The following is a 20,604-nucleotide window of genomic DNA, read 5'->3' as shown; positions in this document are numbered from 1 at the left end:
TTTGCTCTTTGAATTCCATATTTTACTATTTTTTCCCCCATCTACAGATGTAAAGCTAAATATAGAAGAGTCAGTGACTAAGGCAGCATTTAAGTTCAGAACTTAATGAATGTTTAATTTAGGTTAAATCTAAACTAAAATTTCCTAAGATTTTAAATTACTCTACTTGCTGAGTAATCTTATTTGTCACTACCATGAACAGTTCAGCACTTCAGACTGACTGGGATTCAGATAGTAAACAGAGAAATAATTACATCCCCTGTGGTGTTTAATTGGGTGAGATTATCTTCAACTCTATATATGTGTAACACCTAAATATAATTGTGAATGCTTTTCTTGTAAAATATTCAGAATTTGAACTGATCAGTGGTGGCAGCAATTATCATGGAAGAGAGAGACCCAGACAAGCAATTTGGAATTATACTTACTTTTTCTTTCAGAAAAGTCCTTAATATTAGGCTGTAAAATTGATGACAATCAGATGCCTCCCACAGTTGTTTATGTAAATTATAGTCTTTATGAAGTGTGCCAAGGTAACATAAATTATAGGTTTCTTGGTAAACAATGCCAATTTTATTTTAATTCATTCCTGCACTAAATATTTCTGTGTTGAGAATTTTTAAAATTTTAATTATTTAGTGACTTTAATATGACTGCCTACAGAAATTACCAGTTTTTGACTTAATTTTCCATTTTACTTACTGCAGCTTGGCTGCATATATCTGTATGTCCTAATATAGCTAGTTTATGTACAAATAGCAGTGTAACTACAGTATGGCAAATGGCAAATCAAAGGCTGTGGTTAAAAACCCAGATAATTAGCTTGAAAGAACAGTAGTATAGTAGAAAGGAGCTGGAGGTGATTTCATACAAAAACATGGTAGTAAAAGCTTCTAGAGCACTGTGATAGCAGAATACTGTTTTTTGTTTTCTTGCCTATCTTTTTAGACCCTTTGCTAGTTTAAAAGGTAGTGAAAGGTGAAGTATCTGTAGACTAATTATTGTTCGAAAGGCACTGCTTTCTTTCTTTTTTCTATCTTCCCACCTGTTGTTTTCTTTAGCAAGGAAATGACATTTTCCTTTAAGTCTACTTATATTTCCAGCACAAGAATTAAAATACAGCTGGTAGTATGTGAGAATCAATAAAATTGATACAAAGGAGAGACAAAAAAGCAATATTCTAGAGACCAAATCAATCCAAATAAAATCTCATAAAGCTACTCACTGCATTGTGTCCTATATTTAAAAATTCGGATACTTCAGAGGTGCTACTTGGAATGACCAGTAAGTAAGTGTTATTAAATTAATTTCGAAAGAGCACTCACTCACATGTCTTATAATAACATCTTTGGTGGTGGGTAAGAAGGGAATCTGTGTTAAAACCATATGGTATATGAAGTCCAAGAAGTAATAAAGTGTTGTGACAAGGTTGTGGTTCAGACTTTAGCTGATATTTAGTGTAAGGCTTCTTACCACATCCCAGTGACAAACATAACTCATTTCACTTACAATACACTCCAGCTGGTAATCCAGGAGAAGCAACATTTCAGAATTCATAAAAGAGCTGATCATGTTTCACCATATTAATTAGGTCTATACTCAAAGAGTATAGACTCAGCACTGAGACTTGGGCGTCTTGAATGTAATTTGTGATTGCTTAATTCTTTAGTAGTACTAATGGTACTATTATTATTATTAATAATAATAATCATAATATCATCATCATTTTTGCTTTTAGGAAATGTTTTCAGTCTTCTTCAAGAATTTTAATTAACTCCACAAAACAGAAGCTGACTCACAGCTCTTTTGGGAAGCGCTTTGGGGGCAGAAGCCTTTGTGAAGTTAAAAGCTTCCTCTGCAGTTTGTGGCTCTGTCATACCCAAAGCTACAGCCTGCACTGCAGCTAAGTCTGTAGGGGACTTTCTGCCTAAAATTTTCATCACGGGACACTAGCAACTAATAGGGAATTTTTTTTTTTTTTTTTTTTTTTTTTTTTTTTTTTTGTCTAAGAAATGAACAGCGAATCTCCTTGTTTTGCTCTTTTTCCACAACAGAAGATGCCACTTCAAACCTGCGATAGCAAATTATCAAACTTCCTGGATTTTTGAATTTAAAATAGTGAAATCCACAATTATTTTCTCTATTTTTTGTTTGTTTGTTTTTTAGTTCTCCCTGTTATGTGTAGAGGATATTACGCTATTTCTGGTATGATATATATGATATTGAATATTTGTTAGAATATATACATTTGTATTAGGAGTTTTTCCCCTATCGTCGCAGGTTAAACTTGGTGTATGCTGAAACTTGATTTACAAGTAAAAGGATGTGGCTTGGGTAGGAGATGGGTTATGTCTGGAGAGATATGGGGATGACCAGGTGCTGATCACTGCATAAATGACTTGAGATGGATATAATGGAAATTTTCGGGCAGAAACATGTGAATGTAAATTTCCTTAAGGGATTTGATAACCCTAGACACTGAATTGTTCTTCTTTATTATTAAAAAATAAAATTTTATTAACTTATAGACTTTGAATGGAAGAAAAGACTGACTGCTGAAATCTTTGCTTTAGGTGGAATTTTTCTTATAAAAACTGCTTGTGCTAGGATAGAGGTGTGCAGGCATAGAGGAGAACCTCTGCTGAGGTTGACTTTTTTTGTTGCACACTTAGAGCTGACCACGGGCTTAGCACTGTTCTTTCCTTGTTGCTGGCTAGATAGAATTTGATTGCAAGATAATTATTTTATTTTTTATTTTAATTTGGCTGGACAAATTTCCATCGATAACATCCCCAAACGCTGACCGGGAGGAGTGAGCAGGGCGGGGCTCCTGCTGAAGCCCCTGCCCGGAGCCCTGTGGGTGAAGTTCTACTTCCCACGTTTGGGGACGGGAGGGGAAATCTCTGACAGCGCCGTCTGCGTCGGCACCGCTCCACTTTGGTAGCGAGAAGCCAGGAAAACCAAATTTTATCTGGGCGCGTGTGAGGGGCGCCGCGGCGGGAGGGGCGCGGGCCGCGCTGCCCTCAGGCCGCCTCAGCGGGCGGGACATGGCGGCGGCGCGGCCGCGGGGCTCGGCCTGAGGGCGAGCGGCTCTGCCCCGGCCCCGGCCGCCGCGGAGCCGGCCTGCCCCGCTGCCCCATGGCCGTGTCCGTGTTCTGCAACTCCTGCCTGTGCGAGCCCCGCAGCACCGCGCCGCGGTTCTGCCTCACCAGCTGCGGCCACGTTTTCTGTGAGGTTTGCCTGCAGAAAGGTAATGGCTGCTGGGGCGCGCCCGGCGGGGCCGCTGTGCAGGCGGGCGCGCATCCACATCAAACATTGGTTTTTCTCACCCGCTGTGGAAAAAAAGTAAAGCCCTGAGCACTTCTTCGAATGTTACTGATAAGCCTTTCCAGTCCTTGCTGTTAATTCGCTTTGAACAGTATAACTCGCCTGTGCCCACCTCCAGGTGGATGTGGCTTTGAGAGCAAACGCAATGGAGCTTTAATAAAACCACACTCTGGATGCTTATGAGCCATAATTTTATTAAAAAAAAAAAAATCCGAAAAAATCCACAAATAGATGCCCTTCTGTTCTGGCAAATTTGGGAAAAATAATGGTTCTTCTTTAGTGAAAGAGCAATTGAACGTACAATTTGTTTAGGATAGGTTTTGGAAGTAGTTTTTGTCAGTTTTGGGCCCAGTGTTGTTCCTGAAGACTTTCCGCAGCATGAGGGAAGATTAGAGGTGATGTTTTGAAGCTCTTGTGTTATGTAGAACTCCAGAGTCGTATTCTGGGACTCCAGTGGTGTTCTTGGACAAAGATATGTGGGAAAGACAGAGGAATAATGAAGTTGCTTTTAAAAAGAAAAAAAAAATGCAGCAGACAAATATAAAGGTTTTCCTTTTTCACATCATGCTACATGCCCTGGTTTTTGTAAGGGCACACAAAAGTAATGATCAATCTGTATTTTAGTACTTAAAACTTTTGACTAGATGTTTTCACAGGGTTGCTGTTGAGGGTAGAGGATCATAAAATGCAGACTCTGCAGCTTGCAGGCTCTTAGAACATTAACAACATCTCTCCTCTCTGCTCTTAATATTGTTTGGCAGAAAAATATGTGAGAGATTGTGTATCTTTCTGCTGCGAATTCAGGACTAATGGCAATCCAAGGTTTAAAATGTATTTAAAGACGTTTATAGAATCTTCAAAAAGGCAGTAGCTAGTACAATTATCAATTCTAAATATTGAAATAATGTGCATTTGCTACAGATATTTTCTAATATGTTTGCAGATAAAGAGTTTAAAAGTCATAATGTTTTAAAAGTGATTTTACTGTTTTTTCACTGGAGGAATTCACAAAGCAAAATTACTAATTTCTTGACACTTGGGTTTCATATATTTTGTTGGGAAAACCCAACTCTGCCCCAGTCTAAAAAGCCACATATCAGATTGACTGTAAGTCATTAGTGCACTTAAGCATACATTTAATTAAACCAGGCGAGTAGTCCTATTTAAATCAAGGGAACTAAAAGTCACCTGCATTCTGTGACACTAATGATATTCATAAAATAATTTACATGAATGCTTATTAACAGGAGTAAGACCTGATGACATTCACACACATTTTTCCTGCACAACTCTGTGTAATGGTTATATAATCAAATTCTTTATTCATGTTTATTCATATTTCTTGTGTAACCTGCAGATTTCTTCCACAAGCTCCAGATGTTTAGGCATCACATTCCATTTACAATGTATTCAATATATATTCAGTTTGATCTATATTTTAAATGTGTCATTACCTTACAGGCAAAAAAGATGAATGTTTGATCTGTAGGAAGGCTTGTCGTACCTTAGTCCTTTCCAAAGAGGTAAATCAAGCTTTAGTTTTGTGGCATTACATTAATCTGTGGTTTGCCTAACAGCTAAACTATTTGAATTAAAAAATGTTTCCTTTTTTGTTTTTGCCAACTGTGCATGAATACTTACTGATACTAGGTTGCTAAACTAAGATACTTAGGCACTAGACACGTCTGCTTTTTGTTGTAAATATTCCTTTAAATTATAGGTTTTGAGGTACTGCTGGACTGTAAATCATTCTAAACTTTTCAAGAAAGATGGCTGGTTACTGCATAACATCAGTGGCTACTTTCAAAATGGGGAAAAATGTTTATTGATTTTGGCATTTGTACATCACCGAAAATGAACTGTAATGAATTATTTCATGTAATGGACTGAATTGAAAACCTGCATGATAGCTCAGCGGTGTTTTCAAGTGGATTATTTTTTTTTCCTGGTTTCTCTTAAGCTTAACTATTTTCCTTGTGGCTGTGTGATTAAGAAAGGGTTTGAAATATTGTTGGGAATTTTTGTTATTCACTGGAGAATTAAGAGCTTTTAATTCCCTTTCTAGATTAATCATTAGGAATCTTTAATTCTGCATTTCTCCCAGGAGCAATCTTCTCTTTAGCTGATTCCATAAATAGGTTGTGAAAACATTAATATTTTTGTATAAACTGATGCCTACCTAAAAGACAATGCTTTGTAAGGATAAAAGAAAAACACTAAAAACATTTTGTAAAACTCAATACAGCTAAACATGAAGGCCTCCTAGGAATCTTGCACGTTGAAGAAGACAATGTCACTTAAAAAATTGCAACAAAACAACAAAATGCAATTATAATACAAAGGAAGAATGCACACAGTAATCAAATATGAAAAAAATTAAAAAACCCTTCATAAAAATTCTAAAGGGCATATTTTAATATGCTTTGAAGATCAATGTATTGTTGCTGCAAATGTTGTTATTAATTTCAGTCAAAGAATAATTTAAGTTGTTGAGGCCCTCTGGAGGTCATCTTGTTCAACACCTTACTCAAAACAATGTTAATTTTTAAGTTATATCAGTCTTAAATTGCACCATTTCAGCAGAACTTGGTAATTTACTTCAAAAGCACAGAAGGAATTTACAAATGCAATGATTGGGATACTAACAAAAATATTAGATGTTTAATTAGAACTGCCACTGCTCTGGAGGGCTGGAAGGAAGCAAATTACCATATTCTTTTAAAAAGACATTAATGATGATTGCTTATCCTTGATTAAGAACAGGTAAAATGATTGGAATGATAATTAAAGATGCATATAAAAAAAGTCATGGCTCTGTAATTCAGGAACCTGAGTGGAAATGTACCTGATAAGCTTTATGAGCTTGATGCTATGGAGGAATTCCCAATGAGAGGAGGTCCTTTAAATGTGTTAGAACTCCTAATTAAATTGCATGTTGGGGTAATCAACATGTGCACATTAAATATTCTCATCTTTACAGTAATGCATTCTTGTCACCTTTATGTCTTCCTTCTGTGTCTCATGATCCCCACTTGCTTTTCTCCAGAGGATGGTTAAGTGTTATGATAAATCAGAATCTGGCTGTTCAGTATTTCAGAATATCATAGCAGCATCTGCTACTCCTCCATGCAGCAGACAAGATATAAACAGTGTTACACAAATCTTTATTTGAAAGACTTTTTATATCAGCATGAAGCTGGTTGGGTTTTATTTTTTTCAAATCTGATAGGTACTTAAGCCAAGATCATTGCTTTGATAGAACCCTAAGTAGATTGCAAGAGCTTGGTTCCTATGGATGCATTTCATTTAAAGAAGATGAATATATTTTTTATTAATATCTTAAGTTTTCAACACTGAATGTTATTGTCTTGTTTTTATTTTCTTTACTAAAATACCATAGGTAGGTTACCTGTGCTGGCTGTCTGCATTTCTCCATCTGTCAGCTGGAAATTTTTGACTCTTTGGCTGGTATTAACCAAATTCAAAATTGCAAAGGGAGTCTCAAATCCAATTAATTACCTTCTGTGAGTTCTGTAAAAATTAGTAGCTGGGGAAAGCAAGGAAAAGCAGTTTTCCTAAAGCATGCACAGCTCTGATTAAATGATACAAGTCATTAAATATTTTAAAAATTCAACAACTACTTTAGGGCTCTTTCTAGGATAATATTCTGCTGCCTGATGAGCAGGGAGAGACAAAGGGATCCCAGTCAGCATTGGAACTATTCTAAAAAGGACTTACAAACAAAACTGATTGTAGGATGCATCCCATGTAGCTGGGAATGGTGGGAACCATAAAGCCTGGAAAGCAGCTGCTAGAAACTTGGCTTTTGGTGTGAATGCAGTGCCTCTTCCAGGGACCACAGCACCCTCCTTGAATGTCCTCTGGACACTGGTACTATCTTAAACACAATAAGTATATATGTGGGTAATATATTTAAGAAAAATCCCAGTGCTTTCCAGATGGTTGATAAGGCCATTAAAGAAAACTAGGTTTATTTTCAATTTCTGCATTATCCTTCTCTAATCTATCAAATTTTTAAAATTTATATTCATCAGTCAATTTAAGAAATACTTTACAAAATACTTTATTTAATATGACTTGCTAATAAAAATGCTAACCTTGGTATATTTTCATTTCTTCATAGACAAGTCCTGATATTCAATCACTGTTCATGCCAATAGATATGTTAAGCAAGAAATATTCAAAAGAACTATCACAGGTGAATCTACCTTAAAACTTTTTTACTCTATGAAATAATCAGCAACTCCTCCTGATTTTTATGTGAATTGGAAAAGTGTATGAGTGAATGCTTGAAAATGAATGTATGTCCATTACCACCTTTATTTCCTTAATTCCACAGTTTCTGAGTTCTTAAGGAGACATAAATTATTCATTATGGTCACTGCTTATGTTTTCAAACTCTCTCTAAGGACCACTAGTCTGGTTATTTTAATGGTGTAAAATCACTTTCAATGCCATGCAGTGAAAAATTTGATCTTCCAGAAGCTTAAATGTGCCCAGATAGTGTGCCTTAATTATAGCTATAAAAAGTTACACAGTGAGCTGGATACAGTCCTGAGCTGACAGTGCTCTCTCCCTCTTCTATTTTTTTTTTTTTTTTCTTTTTTTTGTCAAAACACACCTCTTTTTTTTTTCAGGATAGATGCAGTAAATTATTCCAAGGTCATTTTCCTCCTGCTTTCTGTGAATTCCAGATACGATTCCTTTCATCAGGCTTAGTTTCCAGTCAAGACCTTCAGTAGCTGTCTGGGTTAAATGAGTGCATGCAAACTCCCTTTTCCTCCTCATTTTGTGCATCTCTTTGGCTTGGCTTTGGGACTTTGTGTCCTTTTCCCTCTTTCTGGGCATTTCAGCAGCAGTTTCAACCACTCCAGGGACAACCATTGTCCCTGGGCCCAGCTGCAGCCTTGTTGGCTGTTCTCATCTCCTTGGGCTGGGACTTGCTGACCTTTGGGTGAGCTTCCTGATCCAGCAGAACAATAACCAAGGGAATATCACCTGTTTTCTCCAGCAATGGTCATGGATGCACATTTGCTCTGCCCAGGCTTCACAGACTTTTCCAAAGCTGAGCTTGGCCCCTTTCGGGAGTCAGATGCAGAAGGGACGCAAGGTAGACATGAACCCTTCCTCTGTCCTTCCATACCCACTTTTTAACAGCAGGATCAGCAGTTACTTTAAACTGAACAAAAGCAGGGAACCTGCACACCTCCAGTCACATGGGAATACAAGCTTCCATAGTGTGCCAAAGTCAGGAAAAAAGGGGGCTCAATCTCTCAAGGCTGAGGTGGGTTTCCTGTAGTGTGAAATAACTGTTGGGAACATATTGAAGTGTAGTGAAGGCATTGAAGTATATTCAGAACTTGTCCTGGCATCAAAAGATGTAAGAGCAATTTAGCTAATCTCTTATCTAATCTAATATCTTATCACTTTGGTGGGTGCTTAGGAAAGCATGAGAGCAGAGCTGGATGCAGTGATACATCTTCAGAGGAGCCTCCCAGCTTTCAGCAACTCAAAGCACAGGGATTTCTCAAAGTTTGAATGGTCTGCATTGAGAAGCTTTGGTGGATATTTTTCCCCACATAATTGTCAGGTTGTTTCCTGAATTTTAGCATTTGTTGCATATTGTGGAAGGGAGGTTCACAGTTTGTTCACTGCATGATGATTATATAATTTTTCAGGTTTTAACCTGTTAGTTTCATTTCTTACTCTTGAATTTGATTCTGGTAGAAGAAGTATCCATTCTCATGCACTGTGTCTGTGCTAATCATTAGTTTTAGTCTGCATCTCATTAGTTTTAGGTGCATCCCTTCTTCAACTGTCTATTTCTCAGCCATGAAGATTCACATTCTGTGTGGTCATTCTTTTACTGAAGTTCTTGCATACCTTTGAGTAATCTGAACTGTATTCAGACCTACTCTGTCCTCTCTCAGATGTTAAGTGGAGTTGGGATATAGGAACATGCATTTTTTTAAATGGGAATGATGATGTCTCCCCTATTCCATTTTAAACCACTGGTAAGATCTGATTTACTTTTTGACTGAAACTGACAAATTCGGGTTTCTCCTAGACCCAAGAAATCATTTCTGAGTGAGTGGAGACATCTCAGAGCCATCACTTTCTAAGTGGATATTTCTTCCATCAGTTCTTCCAAAGACACACCTGATCCTTTGATGAGTAATCAGTGAGAACCTCCCAGGTTCTTCCACAAAGAATAGAATAACCATTTATTACTCCTCTATGGGCTTATATTCTCAGAGTGTTTCTTCTTGGTCTTCTCAATTCCTACAGATTTTCTAGCAGTTTTCTAACATGTGAGAAAAAAAATTTATTAGAAGTTACTACCTATGGTGATTTGTTCCTCAAGCTCTTGTCTTGCCTACCTTGTCATTTTTACTTTTAACTTGTCATGGTTTATGATCCTCATTTGGACACAAAAAGTGCTTACACATCACCAGACAGTGTGTCTAACAATTATTTTTTAATTAACAGGGTATTTTTACAAGGTATATTATAATTGCCAGTAAGACAGATTACTTTTTATGTTGCCATTAATTTTATGTGTTTGCTTAGCATTGATGAATAAGAAACACTGCAGCTAAGATGGCTTTCTAATGTCTTTACCTTTTTATTGAACATAGTGTTAAAATATAACCTTAGTGAAGTAAGTCTACCAGCTCTACTGTAGGACATATTGGATTAAATTAACTTTATAAGGCTTTGTCTATCAGTGATAATAACTTAGATTAGTTTGGGATTTTTTTTAAGAGGATGTTAAAGAGATATGTTAACTGCCTATAAAAGACAGAAAACTTTGCATACTGTGAAGTAGTTCTTTTCCATCACTTCTTTGCATAAATCTAATTATGTGAAGTTTGATATAACTCTATTTATTTTCAGGTTTCAGAATTTCAAGAAAAATTTCGTAAGCGTTTGTTAAAATACCACAAACAAAAGGTAACTGTAATTGTGATTTTCTAGGTTTTTGTTTATGTTTGCCTTGTTACTTTATTTTTAGAAACTGTATTAATCTTCTTGGGAATACTTAGAATAATTAATCAGGATTGACTTATTACTGTCATTATAAATACCAATTTTTAATTGTTTAAAGTCTGTGAGGACTCTATTAATTCTGGTTACTGTTTATAATAAAATATTCTAATTGTGAGGTGGTTAGGATTAAATAGAGAATCTAAGAACAGGGAGGGAAGAAATTATTTCATTGTATGGAGGGAAAAGTGGAAGAGGTGGGGAGAGAGGCATGCTAGAAGATAAGCCCAGAGGAAAAGAAGACTAGGGCTGACAAAATAAATTAGAAACTTGAGCAATGAGGAGCAAGACTAAGGGCTAGTGCCCTGAATTTGGGATAGCTCAGTGTGAAGGACAGAATTAATTCTGTGGTGAGCAGGTACTGCATTTGTGACAGTGCTTCTTCATTTGTATGTTGGAAGGTAGATTCTTTTTCATTTTTCAGCTTCTTCTAAATATTTGATTAAATTGCTGGATGTTTCTTTGATTTCTAAGGACTTGGGATGTTGCTTTAAGCTACTTGGCAGTATTGGTGACTTGAGCCATGAGTGGGTGTTCATACATTGGTGTATGAAATGACAGAGAAAAAGCTCATGTAGCTGCCCAGCTGGCCATTTCATGTGTAGGAGGAATTTCTGGTATGATTGTCATGGATAGAAAGCTTGGAAAATTAGGTGCTCTGTGGCCCATTCTTCCTTCTCCATGAATGCATTTTGGGATTACTAATAGTGTATTGTGTTGTATGTAAGTTTTTTAGGGTCCTGTCCTTCTGTTTTCAAAGCCAGACCCGGGAGGAATCCTGATTTCATCCCACTTCTAATCTATTGTACCAGATGGTAAAACTGAAACCTGTAGACAGAAAAAAACAAATATCTTAATAGAATTCAGCATAAATAGATATTTACTTCCAAAAAAATAGAGAGTTTTGATACTTTGTAATGGTAATTTTTTAAAGTTGTTTACTGTCGAGACATTCACTCAGCAGTGTTTGTGAAGTATTCAGGGATGGTGCTTGACCTAAGGAGGGTGTCCAGGTGACAATACCAAAACAGCTGAAAATGTAGTTGGTTGCTGTTTCAATGGCACAGTTTTGGGTGGATTTGTTGTTGTTTTGCCCATTCTGTATATTGTTAGTATGTTAAAACTGCTTGCACTGGATCAGGAACAGGAGAGGCTGGTTGTATTAAACACCATTCCAGTTTCTCATGCTTGGCTGTCTGGTTTCAGGTCCCAGTCCTTATTTCTAGTTTGTCATCCTTGTCACTGTCAGCCCACAAGGTCTCATGGTCTTCATGAGACTGCTTTCGTGCTGTTTCTGTGAGTTGTGCAGGTATTAGGGTGCAGGTGATGGTGGCCACTTCCTGTCCATGTCCCTGGCAGGTCTAGATGTCCTGTTATGCTAGGATCCCAAAATACTGAAAACCAAATAGTTACTCATCTTTTTTAAGGTACTTTGGACTAAAAATTACCCAGTCCTTGAGAGTGACAGGGTAAGGTACATTCTTCCTGACTGGTTCCTTTCTTAATCAAACCTATTATTAGGTAGAAAAAACCAGAATACCAAAAACCACATCTTACATAAATTACATTTTTTCTTTAATCTGTTTTGCAGAGTTTTGCATCTGCAAAAAGAGCATAGTATCTCCCAAAACATTATGATTTTATAAATCAGGTAATTTTATTAAAGGACTCAAATAATATTTTTAGAAGCATGAAAAGTTAACAAGCAAATTAATAATTTGCCTTCAAATCAAACTATTAACAGTGTGAAGGATTAAGGTTACATAATGGAAATTAAATATAAAACATAGGTGCAGTATTGAGGCTATTGAGTGAATTTTTGTATCCTACATAAAATATAGTATATGTTCACATAATGAAAGACTGTAAAAAATACACATACTAGGGATCTGACCTAGTGTTTGTGGCCTTTATATTCTTCACTTTTGCCAGCTCTTAACATTTTTAATGGAGATATTTCTGGTTGTGTCTCTTAACAGAGTAGAAAAAAACTTTTCACTTAGGCTTACTACAAATAGATACTGAAGTGAGCTGAATACATTTTGAATCTGAAATGAGAAATATGAGAACAATGTATTTTGTACATTTATTGGTAGCTTTTCCAGATAACTATATTAATCATAACAAAGCTTTTATATCAGATATTAAAAATAGGAAGGAAAATAAAAGAAAACTATTTTTCAGCACTTTTCCTAGTATTCATTTATCCAGTATTACCAGCATACTTAAGAAAAGGTAATCAAACTAAGTCCTTAACTGCCAAAAAGAAGCATATCTCTTCCAGACTGACTGTTTAATGGGTCCATTACACAGCCATAACAGCTCCAATAAATCTGGAATTGCAATGATGTCTTAAGATTAAAACCAATAGAAAGCAGCCTTTCAACACTTTAGAATACTAGCTGGATGAAAATGAAGCTGTATATCACACAAATAGACTTTATTTAAATCTATGATTATCTCACAGATAGCAAAGCTGGAAGAGTCTCTCAAGAAAGTAACACAACAAATTCAACAGCTACAATGGTAAGAGGTTTAATGCAGTAAAAGTAAATGTAATCAGACAACAGTAAGTTTTAATTGATAAAAGAATAAAAATTTGTTTGCCTTCCTCATGTGTTTCTACAGAAATAAATGTATAGAAATTTCTGACATCAGATCCATTTTATTCACAATAATCAGTCCTGTCAGAAAGAAATCCTTTTATTTTAATATTTTTAGTTAACTGTAAAAATGAATTTTTAATAAAGTCTATCACATAGATACTCAGTATTATTTTTTTTTATTTGCAGTTACATAACCATGTTTATGTATTTTGCAATGGACTTCATAGCATCAGCCTGGAAAATACTATGATGCCTTTTCTGGTATCTTACCCCCTTTAAAAAGTTACCAGAATTTTGTAGCATGGTTCTCGTTTCTATTTCTAGTAAAAATTAAATTCTTGTCTCATCTTGAATTAGTCTCTTTTTTCATATGTTTGAAAGTGTAGCCAAGAGGTCATTCATCTTTGTCCCTCTGCTCAATGACTGGTACACCTTCATCTTTTCATCTGACTTCCAAAAGAGAGCTGAAACTGTTATTTAAATCTCCTTAATAAGCCAGTTCATGAAATCAGCATTTTAATTGTACAGATTTGATCTTTAATTGGTCTTTATTCCTGTTCTGTGTTTCATTTTGCACATAATACTGTATTTTGCTCTCTCAGACTGCTTGATGTAATGTAACAGAAAGAAAAAGCCAGTATAAAGGAAACTCTGTATGTGGTAGATTATGGCACTTTATATACTTTTACTCATTTTATGCCTCCATTTTCTTGTCTGCTTCTCAAATAAATAGCATCTTGGTTATATCAACTACAGAGTTCTTACTGAATTTTAGATTTTTTTTTCTGAGTTCTACCTGGAGAGAAGTGTCCTAGGGCCTCTTCTTGCTTGCCTAGTAAACATATTCCTCCTATTTATGATTCTTGTCAAAGATACCAGTTTTGCAAAGTTAATGTTGAATAGCATAAAAATGCCAACATTTCATTTGATAACTAGATTTCTTAAAGTTTGGTAAATGTAAAATTTTGTGAAATGAAATTAATTTTGTGCTTAGCTATATTTAATAATTGTATTTTAACATTTGCTGTTCTCTAACGTACTTTCCTATAATGTGGTGTTAAATTTGATATTGTTGGGTGTATAATGAGTACTGCAAATATTATGATGTAAAAAGCAAGTTCATAGCTTTACCAAATAAATTCTTACTTTGCTTCATGGCAAATGTGTCATGTTAAAACCTGCTACTGATGGATAAATGCTTTGATTTTATGCTTTATTGACCAGTTAGGCATGTTATCTAATCAAACCAGCTTTCAATTTATAGCTATTGTTTCTTCTTTCCCCTTTAGTAGTATGAAACCTCCTGAAAAAACACCACCATTTTCCAGTATGAGCAGAAGTATATCCAGTAAGAAGTGTTTGTTTAAAATATTAACTATGGAATACCTATCACTGGATATAGCTGTGTTCTAATATTAAATTTCTTAATGACTTCAGTTCCTTCAAGCAAGCAGAATGTTTATTCTTCATTTTCTCTTCATTCAAGTCGTCCTTCCACTTCTGAAACGTGGGTACAAATTTGTTAATTTTCAATGAAAATCTTAACTAATATTTTATACAGAAAGTAGCCTTTTTGTAGTGAGTTTAAAATATTTTTTGATTTTTTTTGTTTTGTTTTTGCAAATTGTTCAAATATGAAAGAACTGAGGAAAGTCTTATTTATCCAAGTGTACATTACAGTTCTATGGATGGTGGTTACTGGAAAGAAACCTAACACATGATGCACCTTATTCCAAAGAACTTCTGGATGAATAGCTAGATAGATGAATGGATAGCTAGATAGATTAGTGAGACACTCTCCATTTACCATAGAGAAAAACTAAATTTATTGTATAGACACCTATATGTACACTCTAGTTGTCTCAGGATACATGGGATGAGCCACTCCAATAAGGCTAATTTAATTTTAGGTAAAATGAATATACAACTTGCTCAAGCTAAAATATTTCTATACCTTTGACTGTGACTTTCTTTTCTATGAAAAACCTAGAGATTCTGAGTGCCCTTGTTTTGGTTACAAATGAAAAATACATAAACATGCATATTTATTCAGACAAATAGAAGAATAACAATCCTAATCATAAAATAACTTACTCTGTAAATGTCTTAACCAAAGCTCAGAATCACTGAATAGATTTTTCTTACTGCTAGTGAGTTTTGGAATAAGTCCTAAATACTTACGTGCCTTATGCATTATGTATTATGCTCTTCCATTATTAGTCAAAATTAACATTAGACTCTAACATAATTTTAGTCTTTATAATGAAAATGTTATTTTTATTACAATGTTATATTTTGACCTTTCTTGCAAGGGTGGAGGCAATGGAGATTGATCCTGTACCTTCACCAATGAGGAGAGTAAGTGGGGTTTTTTAATGCTTGTATATGTATAGTTACACACATATATCCTTTTGATTTCTCTTACTCTGTTAATGTTGCAAAAAATAAGATTCTCTCCCCATCCCATTCAAAGCCATTCTGACATGCATGATACTTTCAGATATGCTTGATGCAGGATAGAAGTCATATACTCCCCAAAAGAAACCAAAAGCAAATAAATCACAACATTAATTTCTGGAATTATATTCTCCACATGCCATATACAGGCTTTTAAACTCATGATACCAATGTAAATAGCAAATTCTTAAAATCCCAATATTACAAAAATGTTAGTGGTCTGAAAGCACCATTTAGACTCTGATACCTGAGTAGGGAATTGCAGGTTTTGAGTGATATTGCTGGCATGAGAATGAAGGCAGGAGCTTTTCATGCTGTTGGTATCCTGGTTAGGAGAGGTAACATCCAGGAGCAGCTGTTGGCTTGCAATGGAATGTCAGCGCAGAAAACAGTGAGAGTGTCTGATAACACTTCTTATCTGAATGTGATAGGTTATATAATAAAGCTAAAATACATGTATTTCCCACCTGCCCATAGATCTTTAAAAATTACTTCATTCCTAGGTTTTGCAGTTTAGTGCTATGACCAAAACTGACAGCAGAGAGTTCTGGAAATCTGCAGACTCTGTAGACCTCAAAAATATAACATTATTGCTTAAAATGTCTTAATAACCATATGCTTATTACACTGTGGTTAATGACTTGCTGTTCATTTAGCTGGAGACACCAACTGGTCCAACAAGATTATCAGTAATAACTCCACCACAGGATGGACGTATGGGTGAGTAAAAGTAAACTTTGTAACTGAATAATATTTCTGTTATATTAGAAGGATGAATAAATTAAAATCCATACATTAGCAATTTACTAAAAAAATTTGAATTGTGTTGAGGTGTGAGGAATTTACCACATGGACTTCAATCCATCAGCTGGGAAATGGTTAAAAGGAAGTATGAAATGTTTTCCTAGTACTTACCTCTTCTGTCAGTAAATGATTACTTGTAACCAAACCAATCTTTTCTGAATCAAACAGTTGCAAAGAAAATACTGTAATTATATGTGTGATTGAACAGAACAGGAATACTTGCAATATATATACATTATATATACATTATTGACCCTCTTATATATACATTGTTGACCCTCTGTTAAGCTTCATAATTTTATTTATGTGTGGTTAACAGAGAGTAACATTGTCCACGATGTCATATTGAATATCACATGAAGGAAAGGGGGGAAACTGAATGGAAGTTAAAAAAATATTTAATAACAAGAGTGAGGTAGTTGAGATCAAGAATTTTGTCAAAAAGGTGATTTTTTTTTCACCTTATCACTGTAATAGGGTATAAGACATTTTACCTGCCATTACTTTCTTTCATTCCTTCTTACCCTGAACTTGGGTAACACTCAGATGTAAATAAGACATGAGTAAGAGCCTACTGGAATTGGTGCAGTCTCTTGAGAACTGTTTATTTGTGAGGACTTCCCCAGAATTCCTAATGCTTTGCAGGCCTGCTATCTATGTGTCTCTCCCATTCTTGGTTTTACATTCAGCATGTTTCTGCAGCAGTCTGTGCTCAGGCAGGCTTTCACCTGGCTTCAGCAGTTCAGAGAATCCATCTGCAGGCACATAAAGAACTTTTAGTGTTCTTGTCTTTTTATATGGTGTAAGTGTCCTGAAACAAATGCAATTGCAATGCAATTTCAGTGGAGGAGAAAAAACTGCTTTGTCTATGTTATGTCTGATTTATATGCTCAGATCCTTCCTAAACACATGGTTGCCTATAAATTTAAGCTTAACAAGATAAAGAGAGCTGAGGTTAACCAGTTTTTTTATTGTATCTAAATATAAATAGATATTTATTAGACAGTAAAATTTTATGTAGAACAGTTACATGTTCAGTGGATTTCAGAACCTTCACATAAAGTTTAGCAGTGGGCAATGCTGAGGGAATCAAAGTTTATGTGCAAAAGTAAGGTAAGTGAAAACAATGATTTGATGGTGCACTAAGGAAAGTTTCCCTCTCAGAAAAAAAAATAAGATCAGTTGAAGAACTGGAGCACTTCAGCACAGCTGTGTTGGTAGTCTAATAATAGTCAAATAAATGAAAGAAGGTGAAAGAAAACACCATGTGTTTAACTGGAACACAATTTGAGGGATGGTGCAATATGATGTTTTTGTGCCAGCTGAACTCTCTCATTGACTACTGTAATTGTGCACCATTTTTAGTTCTTCAATGAGTTAATAATGAGTTTGTCCCAAATCATGCAAAAAAGGTACTAATCTTGTTTCCAAAGTTTTCTCTTAAGTAAAACAGGTAATGCACATTGGTCCTGTTTTCAAAAATCTGATTCCAACAGGTAGTGTATCCTACAGGAGTTCTCAGATAGCTCTAATAAAACCGAGTCAGTGTACTGGAGCAGGATCTACAAGGTAATTCAATACTTTTTCAAGAGGTTGCCATCTCCTATGAGAGACTGTAATTTTCCCTCCGGCCTTTATTAATCTGTATGTTCAAAGGTTATAGTCTAGATCTGAAGAAGTGTTACTGTGCAGCCTGCCTATCATCTACATGAATGTTTGGTTTTGGGGGGAAAGTTTTATTTTGAAATCATGTTTTTCAAAAATGTGCAGATAGAATGTGTGCTTCTGTAGATGTTGACATCTGCAGTCATGATACTCCTATAGAAAGGGGTAGTAATTTTATAATGAGGAAGTTCAACAATGTCTTTGCTCTATCATTCTTACAAAAATCAGATGAAAGTACAATATCTGCACAAGGGCTGTTCTCTGAATAACCCAAACTTTTCATGCAGCCTGCAACAGGTGTTTCTGTTTTTTAAATTTAAACATTGAAAATGTCTTAAACTGTGAGAATTATTAACATCAATAACTTTAAATTGTTCCAGAAAAATTAAACTCTTATTGTTTATAATCATTAAGCCAAGTATATCTTCCTAGCAGAAATTTAAAATATGTGTAACAGAGTAATTTTTTTCCAGCTCTGATTCAATAATTGTTTTCTCAGTCTGCTTTTTGAAATATGTAAAAAATATTCAGTAAGTAAAAATACATAGACAACAAATTGAAGTAATTTTGGAATCTTTTGTTATAGAAGTAGTCTCAAATCACATGCATTAATTAATTTCATTAACAGATCCACCCCTGTGGTGAGATTACCACATAGTGCTTGTCCATCATCATCTGGATCCCAAAGCAGTCAAAGGGGATCATGGGCTAATGCTGATTTCAGAACCCCTCAGCTGTACCCATTTGCATCACCTTCCCCACAGCTGCCTCTGTCAAGGCAGCCAATCACCATCTCTGGACTTCTGCAAAGACAGCAAGGCAAGTATATTTATAAACTAGCGTTTAACACTTTCTGAAAAAATGTCAGCATAGCAGCTTAATAAATTCACCAGAATAAAAAGGATATTTCAGAATTGGAAGTAGGCTTTCAGCAAAATATGAAAGATGACAGTGTTTATGATTGTATTTTGCCTTGGTCTTATGTGTGGGACAGTATCTGCTGTAAAAATATGTTCTTGCTTCACTCCAGAATTAGATTTTAACAGAGATTTAAATCTGATAATGTCCAAATTTTATTTCTCAGCTGCACATATCTTAAAGATCTGCCTATCAAGACATCCATGTAGATGTCCACAGATCCCAATAAAAAGGGAGCTAGTCCAGTGTGTTACTTGTTAAGTGCAACATAAAACTAGCAAAAGCAGCTAAAAACATCAGCCCAAGGTGGGGGGGGGGTCTGGTGGGGGGAGTGGATTTGGGTAGAAATTGCACTGGGGCAGATTAATTAATAGAATCAGAGTCACAGAATCATAGAACTGCCCTGGTCAGAAGGCACCTTGAATGGTCTAGCCCTTTTTGGGAAAGAGAATCTAGATAAGATATTGTAGCACCCTGACCAATCACATCTTGCAAACCTAATTCTCCTTATTTCCAAGTTTGCATCATAATTGATTTTTTTTTTAAACTTATATAAAAGATAATTCATCTCGAAAGCACTTTCAGTCCATACTAATAAATGTGACCTTCCTGCACATCCCAAGTAGTTTTGAGTTCATGAAACCAAAATAAAAATATTTTAAGAAATGAAGACTTATAGTTTGTAAAATTTTACATCACAATTGTTTTAATTATGAGATTTCTGGAGAGTGATACAGTATGTGAAATAATGCATGGACCTGATAAGATCTCTAAATAATATAGGAGAAATTAATGTTATAAAAAAAGTAGCTGTATTGAACTTCAGTAATAGATGTCATTTGGCTTTATGATTGCCATTAACTTCAGTTCATATACAGAATAATGCTTTGAAGATTCACTTATGTAGCTACAATTGGAATATGGCAAAAATGCTTTTATGGAAATACAGAGGAGCACATTTATATTCATGAAAATGGCAATAGAAAAGTTTTCATCAATTGTGTAGGTTGTTTTTTCAATTTTTCATAGTTTTGCTTTTCCTTATATAAATTCCCCAAATAATTTACAAGAATACAGCTTTACTTTAGTTTTGCCAAGCTTTTTTTTTTTTTAATTTTTTTCCTTTGTACTTGTATTTTTATTCTAGGATCAACTAATTTAGGAGGACGTTCAGCAGAGAGATGAGCAAACATCTGTGAATTATTTTGGTTAAGAAGCATCTGGAGAAGCACTGCATAGTCTCTGGATATCAAAATATTTGTAACTTCCATTATATGTCAAATTGGCATAAACCAGCAAATTGTTCAGCATTAATACTGTATTTAAAATGTCACTGATTTTTCTGATTAACATCTACTGAAGTTTTAAATGAGAGTACAACATTTTCTTGTTTTCTGAAATTCTGACTTCCAATATATTGCATAAATAAAAGTCCTTTATTACCTAAGTCTTAAGGCAAAACATGATTATATGTTGAATGAGCATTTTTTGCTCCATAATAAATAATGGTTCCTGTACAGTATTATAGATAGACTTCAATGCTAAAGAAAAGAAATTTCTTTATGGATTTTTGATTACAGAATTCCAAAATTTGGTTCTTACTCAATGCATCTCCTTTTGTTTGCACTCTTGAGAAGAGGTAAATTTTGAGGGATATTACATTCTAGCAGGCTCTGCTGAGCTCAGAACACAGTATCTGTTCCATGCTTGTAAAAGTTCACCATTTGATTTAGGTAGCAACGATTTCTTCCCAAAATGG

The 20,604-nt window shown here is 35.1% G+C and overlaps 1 protein-coding gene across 2 annotated transcripts; it reads left to right on the top strand.

Annotated features, from left to right (window-relative positions):
* The first annotated feature begins 3,021 nt into the window (after positions 1-3,021).
* On the top strand, positions 3,022-20,292 carry RNF212 (ring finger protein 212). 2 transcript variants are annotated; one of them, XM_085577530.1, is made up of 12 exons: positions 3,022-3,250; positions 4,789-4,850; positions 7,472-7,546; positions 10,246-10,302; positions 12,863-12,921; positions 14,291-14,349; positions 14,439-14,508; positions 15,314-15,359; positions 16,115-16,178; positions 17,759-17,831; positions 18,556-18,746; positions 19,993-20,292. In XM_085577530.1, exons 1-12 carry the CDS (start codon positions 3,139-3,141, stop codon positions 20,028-20,030), a joined length of 906 nt encoding a protein of 301 aa, XP_085433656.1. In that variant the 5' UTR covers positions 3,022-3,138; the 3' UTR covers positions 20,031-20,292. The 2 variants fall into 2 exon arrangements, with proteins under 2 accessions (XP_085433656.1, XP_085433657.1); XM_085577531.1 differs by lacking the exon at positions 7,472-7,546 and having other exon boundaries at positions 3,032-3,250.
* The last annotated feature ends 312 nt before the right edge of the window (positions 20,293-20,604 follow it).

The sequence above is a fragment of the Lonchura striata genome, chromosome 4, assembly GCF_050655825.1.
Source record: "Lonchura striata isolate lonStrDom1 chromosome 4, ASM5065582v1, whole genome shotgun sequence".
Taxonomy (NCBI): Eukaryota; Metazoa; Chordata; class Aves; order Passeriformes; family Estrildidae; genus Lonchura; species Lonchura striata.
This window is presented reverse-complemented; position numbering and strand designations above follow the sequence as displayed.